Raw genomic sequence first — 10,507 nt, 5'->3', positions numbered from 1 at the left:
AAAAGACTTCCGATATCCCCTAAAGCATCACACTGAACCTTGAAAGGTCTTGGACTTCCGACGACGGAGGAAGACAAAACGTCACAGGTAATGTTTATTTTTCTTCTTATCTTTTTTTATAAAAAAAATAAAAAAATTAAGAAAATCACCTTTTGAATTTGTATTTTTGTATTCAATATTCTTTACTTTTTCTATATTAGATTCCTCTGTAAAAAATACATTGGTGATTGTAGCTTTTTATAGTCGAATGCTACATCGTTTCTTTCACTGTTTACTACTGTTTGTCACTGTTTCTGCTTCTTTTCTTGCTCTGTTTGCAGGTCTAGGGCAAGTCAACGGGGAGGACCTTGTCATTTCGGTGCAAGGAGGTCAGGCCTCAGGTGGTCAGCGAGCTGCGGAGGCACGTGGGTGGCAGCAAGGGGTGCCGTGCATTAGGGTTTAGGTCCCCCTTTTTTCTAAATTTTTTTTAAGTATTTTGGGCTATGGGCTAGGGTTAAATTTGGGCTTGAATGTAATTTGGGCTGATGACTATTGCAAATAGACTTGATATTTGGACTTATTTAATTATTTTTAGTTTATTTTTATGGGCCTAAGTAAATTTGGACATTTACAAAAATATTTTTATAATTTTTTATTCTTTAAATTTAATTAATTCCTAAATGTAATATTTAGATGATAACCTATGTGTATATCACACCAATAAATATTAGATTGATTTGACCAATATTATAAATTTAAGTATAAAAATAATAAAAAACTAAAATAACTTTTTGGCCAAATAAATCATTATACCTATATATTTTTTAAACTTTTGAATTAAGCTTTTAACTTTATTTTTAAATATCTTTTGAAATAAAAAAATGATATAAAATTAAAAAAAAATTGTATAAATTTTTTTTCCATAGAGAGCGAAGAGTAGACATTTCACGTTGTTTATGGTGGGCCCATGGAATTGACCAAACAGGGCGTGAATTTGGTGGAGAAGTCGTACAATTATTTTCAATGTGAATGTCCCACACGCTTTTGCAGTTTAAACTTTTAAAGTAATACTCAGCCTACAAGTTTCACGCTTTTGCAGTCTAAATAATAAACTCAGCCTACAAGTTTCACACTTTTGCAGTTTAAAGTAGTACTCAGCCTACAAGTCTCTAAGAGAGAAGCAAATGCAAGGCCAATTCACTTAAAAACAATAGCTTTACTCATAATCCAAAAATCTCTCATCAAATCCGGTGGAACACCAATATGCTTGCTTCAACATCTTCTTCTTCTTCAGCTGCTGCTGCTGATATGATCAAAGCAAGGACATACGATGTTTTTATTAGCTTCAGAGGCGAGGATACTCGTGATGGTTTCGTAAGTCATCTGTATAAAGATTTGTGTCGAAAGAATATCGACACTTTTGTCGACAGCGAGAAGCTTCGAAGAGGAGATGAAATTTCAGAGGCACTGTTGACGGCCATTCAAGGATCGAGTGTTTCAGTCATTGTTTTCTCCAAAGACTACGCTTCTTCCAAATGGTTTTTGGATGAACTTGTGAAGATCATGGACTGCAACAAATGTGTTGTTCCTGTATTTTACGGTGTAGGCCCCTCAGATGTACGGAAACAAAGAGGGAATTTTGCAGATGCATTGGCAAAGCATGAAGAAAATTTCAAGCATGATGTTGAAAAGGTGAAATCCTGGAGAACTGCTTTGACTTCAGCTGGCAATTTATCCGGTTGGGATTCAGGAAAGATTCGGTAATTGCAACTCCTTTTCATTAAAATCAATCCTTTTTTCTTCTTTATATTCTATATATATATATATATTGATTTGGAAGCAGAGAGATTCAAACTCTTGACTTCTTTTCATTTATCCTCTTATCCCATTTCACGTTTTCATTAATTTTTTTTATTAGTTTAATTTAATCAATTTTAGTATAATTTAAATCCATAATGTTCATAAAGTGCAGGGGATAATCTATCTTAAAAGGACCATACTTTTGTAGACATAGAGAGTGGGCACATTGTAGAAAATAAATGAAGAAATTTAGTAACATGCGAAGCATTTATATTCAACAGTGTTCTTCTTTGCTTCCTTTTCCATGTTTCCTTCTTTAACTCTTAACTTTTTACACCTTCGTACGATTCTCTTATGTATAAAATATACTGTCCAGTCCATTGATATATTTATTTTCAAAGAAATATATGAGTACATAAAAAAGGTTGTAGATGGTGAAATTTGAATTATAGATCTATTTTTAAAAGAGATCAATTGAATCAATTTAGTTATTTATTTATGTATTCTTTTTATTTTTTCCATAATTTGTTTCTTCATTTGATATATAGGCCTGACTCAGAACTGGTAGATAAGATTGTGAAAGATATATTGAAGAAATTGAATCGTGGAACTTCAAGTGCTAATTTAGAGGGTTTAGTTGGAATTGAGAAGCGGATGCAGAAAGTTTTGTCATTATTTCAAGACAAATTCCCAGATTTTCGAAAGCTAGGTATTTGGGGCATGGGAGGTACAGGCAAAACTACACTTGCTGAAGCCATTTTTCACCATGTTTTAAATGGTTTCCAAAGCTACTTCTTTCTTGCAAACGTGAGAGAATCAGATGAGAAAGGAACATTATCTCAATTACGTCAGACATTTTTTTCGGCCATATTGGAGGATGAAAATTTATATATCTCAACTCCCACAATTGGATCAAGCTTTCTTAAGGATAGGCTTTCTAGGAAGAAGGTTTTGGTAGTTTGTGATGATGTGTCAAAGTTAAGCCAACTCGAGTATTTATTCGGAGGAAACAATCGACTCGGCCCTGGAAGTCGAGTCATCGTTACAACTAGGGATAAACAAGTGCTTATCCAGTATGGCATTGATTTCATTTATGAAATGGAGGAATTAGATGACGATGAATCTATTAAGCTCTTTTGTCAACGTGCCTTCAAAAGCAATCATCCCACAGAATTTCATCAGTTGAAGCTATCACAGATGGTTTTAAGTTTTGCTAATGGAAACCCTTTAGCTATTAAAGTTATCGGGTCCTCTCTTTGTGGCAAGACACAAAGCTACCAGGAAAGTGAAGCAAAGAAACTAAAGCAAGTTCCTAAGCCGGACATTCAAAGACTGTTGAAATGGAGTTTTGATGGACTAGAATGTGAAGAGAAAGAAATGTTTCTTGACATTGCTTGTTTCTTTAAAGGGGAGGACCGAGACTTTGTAACAAGGATTATGGAAGCTTGTTATCTTTCTGCATATTCAAGAATTGAAAACCTCATTGATAAATCTCTTATATATGTTTCAGAAAATGCGATAAAAATGCACGATTTATTGCAACAGATGGGTTGGGATATCGTTTACAACGAATCACCTTCAGAGCCTGAAAGACGCAGTAGGCTGTGGATTCCTGATGACATCTATGACGTGCTAATAGAAAACAGTGTAAGAGCCTTATTCATTTCCTTCACTTACGTTACTATCACTCTTCTTTTTCTCTTAGCATGACAAATAGGGTGAGTATTTGTTTGAGTTGAGTCGAATTGAGTAAAAAAAATTCGAATTAGTCAAGTTGATGAATCCTATTTTAACAACCGAACTTAATTTGAATTTTTATTTGGGTTAAAAAATCTCTTTTATCAAAAATTTACTTAAATTAATTCTATGCGCGCATAGCTAGTCAGACCTACGAGGAACGATTAGGAGATTTCACTCTGATCTAAGTCTAATAGCGACTTGCAAATTCCTTTGAAATATCTGTTGAATCTGATGCCTTCGAGAATTCAACCCTATTCTCAGATATAGATAGCATGCGTTGCTCCGACAATGTACTATGCCATCATGCATTTAGATTCGATAATTGAGTCGAGAGTGAAATGTCACATTTGTTAGGATACTTGTTAAAATGTTATTGGATACATATACTATCTCACAATTATCTTGAATTTGAATAACATAATTCTTATTTTGCATATATCTTGGCACCTTATTCTGACACACTGCTCTTGATTTTAGGGAACAAAAACACTCAAAGGCATGCTACTTGACATGTCTAGAATTCCAAAATTGGAATTAAGAGCAGAAGCCTTTGTGAAGATGCGAAAACTTAAATTCCTCAAGTTCTATCTTCCTTCTACGTTTGGAAGGGTTCAAATGAAATCCAAAATCCTCCTACCTCAAGGGCTTTTATCACTTCCTAATGAGCTAAGGTACCTTTATTGGGAGGGATACCCTTTGAAAACTTTACCTGCCAGTTTTGATCCAAGGAACCTAGTTGAACTTGATATGAGAGATAGCAATGTCGAACAACTCTGGGAGGGAAAACAGGTACTCATTTTACTTTCTTTCTTTCTTTATATATGTTAGAATTGAACATCGATAATGGCAATGAAACACAAAGAAAAGAAGAAAAATAAAATCCACATATTTTACATGAAAACTCTATCGGGGGAAAAAATCATGGGCAAAGGAGAAGAAAATTCACCGAATTCAAATAATACACGAGAGGAGTATAGACTACGTTTTTTATTATAGGTTTATAAAATCATATTCTAATCAAAGTCAAATAGACGTAATACAGTAAACTTCTATACGGATTTCACTTCGACCCTCGACCTTTGCCCTCACAGACCCCCTACCTTGTCACTATATTTATTTTTAACGTGAATTTGGCTAACAATATATATACCTCGTTCTCTATGATGTTTTGTAGATTGATGTAAGCATTTTTGAAACTAATTCCATTGTCATTTATTGATTCTACATATTTGTTATGTTTTCATAATAGCATAGGAAAAAGACCACTTCCAATATGACTAGTGTTTAAGTTATTTTTGCATTAAAAAAAAAGGAGTTGTAAGATTAATATATTAGGGCTATAAAATTTAACTATATTGTTAATCCAAGCTTTTGTTTGAGCTTGAGTTGTTGAGCAAGTTAAATTTGAATATCCTAATATTTAACTTAATTTATTAGCTATCATTTAATTTCTTTATCATATATCTATCTATATAAGCTCAACTAAAAATTTATTAGAAGTGGTTGACCACAACATCCTTCCAAATTAAAATATTTAATTTTCTTAACATATCTTATTATTTTGATGTACATAGAGTAATTTTTCTATTCAAATTTTGATTTAATATTTTTAATTATTGGGCTCTTTATATTTTAAAACTGCTTCAAACATTTTATTATATATACTAATTTTTTTATCTTTGCAATGCACAAACTTACTATGTATATAAGTTAATTATAATAAGTAAATTTAAATAATTTACTCTGTGTATTAGTGTAAGGGATTTAAAATTGTTATAAACTAAATCATTATAAAGTCAAGTTGGCAATGCAATATGTTGAATATCAACATCAACTTATTGAAAAATAGTATTTATTGTTGTACAAAGTTTAGCCATTGTCTTTAGTTATTCAGCACTTAGTCTTTTAAGTATTTTGTTAGTAGGGCAATGAATCTCATATTAGTTAGGAACAAAAAGAAAAGAGATTATGAGTCTATATAAGAACCATATCCAACATTGTTTAGAAAAAACAAGGGAAAGGAGACTTTTGGTCTATATAATGAGCTATGTTATAAGACTTATTTGCACCAACCAAATATTAGATTTTCTATTTGGCTTCTTTAAATTCATCTTCTTTTTCTTATTTTGGATTATTGGGAGCTGTAGGTAAATATTAGTTTAGTGATGTCGTGGGCTATCGTGCACATTAAAAAATAAACTTTCATAGCTACTTGAAAATTATCCTTAGTTGTTTAGTTGTTGGAAGGAAATATGGTAGTGTGGAATTGCATGTCTAGGAAAGGTTCTGGTTGAGGAAACGGTTGGTATTTAAGAGTGTCCGTTGTGACCTATCTTTTTTTCCTGGGAACCTACCTGATGCATTTTTCATGAACTACTTTCACGATTCCAATATTTAGTTGTGAGACATTTGTTGACAAGATGACAGACCCACAAGTTGTTAGCGAAATGAATAAGCTTAATAACAATTATAATACATGGTCAACTTGCATAATGTCTTGTATATGAGAGGTTGTTAATGGCAGTGAAGTGATGCAACCGAAAGCTGAGGATGCAAGTGGCGCACTAGGAAAATGGAAAATAAAAGCTGGCAAGACAATGTTCGCCTTAAAGACAACCATTTAAGAAGATGTGTTAGAATACATATGTGATGCTAAAATCCTGAAGGAAGCTTGGGATATGCTCCCCAAGTTATTCTCTAAAAGGAATTATGCGAAGCTCTAACTTCTAACTTACCAGTAGCACATGTTAGTAACACAATAGTTTCCCCTCAACATAATAAGATCAAGGTAGCACTTCAAAATGTCTATCATATGCTAGGTATGAGAAAAAAATCTTGTTTCAGTAGCACAACTAACATCTACTGGTCATGTTGTTTTGTTTGGTCCACAAGATGTGAAAGTATACCACAATCTTGAGAATATAAAAGAGCTAATGATGAAAAGACAAAGATTAAAGTAAGTCTATGTGATGTCCACAGAAATTGTATATGTTGACACGGCAAGAAGAAATAAGACGATGGACTTGTGACTCATGCAACTAAGTCACATCAGCTATTCTAAGATAGATGTGATGGCGATGAGATCAATGTTGAAAGGACTCCCAAAACTTGAAGTGAGAACAAACACAATATATGTGGGTTGTCAATATGGAAAAGCACATCAATTGTTGTATGAAGAGTCCAAATTTAAAGTGTAAGAACCATTAGAGTTAATCCACTTTACGTGTCTAGGCATGTTAAACAAGCCTTCATGAGTGGATGAAGTACATGGTGACCTTCATTGATGATTGTTCCAGTTATTTTATGAAGAAAAATTTAAGGATCTTTCAAAGTTCAACGAGTTTAAAGGGGTTGTGGAAGTAGAGGTTGTTAAAAGTGTCTGTTGTCTACACATTGATGACAAGGGAGAGTTCATCTCAAATGAGTTTTTAGGTTTCGTTCAAGAATGTCGGATATGCCATCAATTCACATGTGCTAACACTCCACAATAAAATGGTGTGGCGGAATGGAAAAGTAGGCACTTGGCCGAAATATGTCAAAGTGTGCTTCATGCAAAGAATGTTCCGAGTCTTTTTATGGCAGAAACAATGAAAACTGCAGCCTTCATGACCAATACTAGGCTTCCTTAATAAAGGTTAAGTTTTCTTTCTAGTGCAGTAACCTTTTCATGGTATGGCAAAAGACAACCATTAGTATCTTTGTAAACAATGGAAGCAGAGTACCGTGCAGGGGAGATAATAGCTCAATAAAGCACTTGACTTTTGCAACTATTGGTGGACTTGCATCAACCGGTGGAGACTCCAATTCCTTTATATTGCGACAACGTGTCAACAATACGCTTGGCAGAGAATCCAGTCTTTCATGAAAGAACTAAACATGTAGATGTGCATTATCATTTTATTAGAGAAAGTCTTGCAAGAAGAAATCAAGCTAGAACATGTCAGACCGAAGACCAAGTTGCTGACCTGCTCAGAAAAGGCTTGTGTGGCAGCAAGCTCGGAAGCTTCTGTCATCAGCTGGACATGGTAAAAGTTGGTGTTAAGAGGGGAGTGTTGAATATCAACTCCAACTTATTGGAAAATATATTTTGCTAGTGTTTATTGTTGTACAAAGCTTAGCTATTTTCTTTAGGTTTTAGGTGCCGAGTTTGCTCTTAAGTCTTCTATTAGTAGGGAAGTAATGAATCTCACATTGTTCAGAACAAAAAGTGAAGTGAGTATAAGTACGTGGAAAGATCATATCTCACTTTGCTTAAAAAAATAAGGGAAAAGGAATCTAAAGAATTAGTAACACTATATATCATCTACTATGCGTCATGAGAATACTACCCATTCAATTGTTTGTCTAACAAATAGGTGACAAAATTTTTTATGTTTAATAGATGGATTTGAATCAATTGATGATTATATATGTAGTTTATTAATAACATTAGTTATTCTTTATAACTAAAAATATGATTATAAAATAATAATATATTGAAAATATCATAATAATAAACTATTTATAATTTAAATGTATATCGAAAAATAAAATAAAAAGAGATTATATATTTACTTTTATTGATAGTATCCTTTAATTTTATTATATTTATTTGTATTTTGAAATTAATATAATATAAGATCATTTTTATTTTTATTTATATAATTGTTTTAATTATAGCTGTTGAATGTAGAGATTTTTGTCAAATACTACGTTGTGATGCATGCAGGATTTAGTAAATTTGAAGGTTATCAGTCTCTTCTGTTCTAAGAACCTTGTAAGAATCCCAGACCTCTCCAACGCCACCAATCTTGGAAAGATATACCTTAACCGGTGTTTTAACTTGTGTGAGCTTCCTCCATCCCTTCAGCATCTTGAGAAGCTAACTCATTTGGACTTCAGTTACTGTAAAAATATTAGATCTCTGCCTAGCTTGTATAAAGCCACATCCCTCACCAAACTTGATCTTAGTGGCTGCTCAAATCTGTTAAGTTTTCCAGAGGTTTCATCGAATGTAACAGAGCTATGGTTAGATGGAACTGCAATTGAAGAAGTTCCTTCCTCCATCGAATGTCTCTCTAATCTTCGTGTATTCAGCCTATGGGGATGCAAGAGGCTTAAATCTCTCCCCACAAGTATTCATAAATTGAAATCTCTTGAAAAATTCAATCTTAGAGATTGCTTAAGATTGGAGACTTTTCCAGAAATCTTGGACATCATGGAGAGGTTGAGAGATCTTGATTTGAGCGGAACGGCTTTGAAGGAATTACCATCTTCAATTGACAATTTTATTGGTCTTGAATATTTGAGATTGAACAACTGTGAAAACCTTATTTGTCTTCCTAACGGCTTTTATAAATCGAAATCTCTTTGGGGACTTGATATTTGTGGTCGTTCAAATCTTGTTGTAAAAAACTTGTTTTCTGCCATTGGAGGCAGACCAGTGAAGCTGAAAGATCTCCACGGGTTATCCTCATTGTACAAATTAGATTTATCTGAAACCAATCTTGAGAGCTTACCTACAACCATCAAACAATTTCCTTGGCTGCAAGAGTTAATCTTGTGGAATTGCAAGAGATTGAAATCATTACCAGAGCTTCCCCCAAGCCTAGGACATTTGGATGCAGATAGCTGCACTTCACTAGAGGAAGTGTCCAGCATTAAAAAGCTTTTTGAGCAAGCACTGTTCTGTCAAGATGAACCATATCGATGCTTGAAGTTGATATTTACCAATTGCTTCCAACTGAATGAGAAAGGTGTGGGGAATCATGGAACACCAAAGTTGGAGACGCCATTTAAGCAAACGGTGAATGTACTAAAAGATTATCATAAGGTCAGCTTCTTCTTCTTCTATATATATCTTCAATGTGGACAATTGATATTTATATGCATTGCTGAATAATCTATCATGTTTCTGATAATTGTAATTGAACAGGCATCCCCTCAAAGACATAAGTTTATTACATGCGTCCCCGGAAGTGAAATCCCGGAATGGTTTGATTTCAAGAGCTTAGGATCTTCCATAAACATCCAATTGCCTTCAGAGTGGTGGATAAACTTTCCATCTTTTGTTGCTTCCGTCGTTGTTTCATTCCCAGAGCGTTATAATGGTAGGAATTTTGGCATTAGATGTGAATGTCATCTAAAATCCTATAATGGCGACAGTCATGACCTTACTTGTTCATTCTCCCTTTGGGGGGTGGGAGTACTAAACCATGAAGACCGAATGTTTGGGTGGGATCACATGTTCCTCTTATATGATGATTTCAAAGTTTGGGAGTTCGTTGAAAGCCAGGCATCAAACAAGTGCATTTACAATGAGGCTTCCTTTAAATTCTACCCTCTTCATTATGGGTCGAAACTAAGGAATAGTTCTTTGGAGATAAAACAGTGCGGGGTTCATCTATTATTTGCAAATTAAGGATTCAATGTATGACATCTCAATGATGCTTCATATATTTCATCTGCAGTGAATTTCAAACCCTAAATATGTTGTTAATATATATTTTGTTAATATATATTTATCATAGGTTTTATTTATAAATGTTTATTTTTCACTCAAATTTTTATATCTTTTTTTTTTCATTTTTCATTTCCTTTTGTTCAAACACAATTAGAAATTTAAGGCATATCTAAATGGATTTAAATAAATATTTATAACTCAATGGACATACTTTAAAAATAGTAGAAAAAGTTCTAAATAAAATTATATAATAAATCATATTTTATATTATTTTTAAGATATAAGTGATTTTTTTTGTCCAAAATAAAATAGATTGCAGTTTTGAATCATGAACCAGGAAGAAAAAAAAAGACAACAATTAATATTTTTGACTATTTATATAACTGGATATATATATATATATAATACAAAACTTAGTTAAATGGCAAGATTCGACCTTGAGAAATTTTTTGGTAAGGCAACATTGAGAAATTTAACATCTTGTAATAATTGACTTTATTAAAACATAAACAAAAGAAAACATAGTTCAAAATTTTGGGTTTTGTT

General features: G+C 33.1%; 1 protein-coding gene across 1 annotated transcript; it reads left to right on the top strand.

Moving 5' to 3' along the window:
- The first annotated feature begins 1,068 nt into the window (after positions 1-1,068).
- On the top strand, positions 1,069-10,042 carry LOC107886849 (disease resistance-like protein DSC1). Its single transcript, XM_041080001.1, has 5 exons — positions 1,069-1,739; positions 2,328-3,426; positions 3,997-4,308; positions 8,228-9,331; positions 9,434-10,042. The coding sequence occupies exons 1-5, from the start codon at positions 1,243-1,245 to the stop codon at positions 9,917-9,919; spliced, it is 3,498 nt and encodes a 1,165-aa protein (XP_040935935.1). The 5' UTR covers positions 1,069-1,242; the 3' UTR covers positions 9,920-10,042.
- Positions 10,043-10,507: the final 465 nt, after the last annotated feature.

Source organism: Gossypium hirsutum, chromosome A11 (assembly GCF_007990345.1).
Source record: "Gossypium hirsutum isolate 1008001.06 chromosome A11, Gossypium_hirsutum_v2.1, whole genome shotgun sequence".
Lineage (NCBI taxonomy): Eukaryota > Viridiplantae > Streptophyta > Magnoliopsida > Malvales > Malvaceae > Gossypium > Gossypium hirsutum.
The sequence above is the reverse complement of the archived record's forward strand: the minus strand, read 5'-3'. Positions and strand labels throughout refer to the sequence as shown.

Excerpts from the sequence above, each read along its gene's own strand:
- LOC107886849 (XM_041080001.1), top strand. The coding sequence starts at position 1,243 with ATGCTTGCTTCAACATCTTCTTCTTCTTCAGCTGCTGCTGCTGATATG. Across the intron at positions 1,740-2,327 it reads TGGGATTCAGGAAAGATTCG|GCCTGACTCAGAACTGGTAG; the intron begins GTAATTGCAACT and ends TTTGATATATAG. Across the intron at positions 3,427-3,996 it reads ACGTGCTAATAGAAAACAGT|GGAACAAAAACACTCAAAGG; the intron begins GTAAGAGCCTTA and ends TCTTGATTTTAG.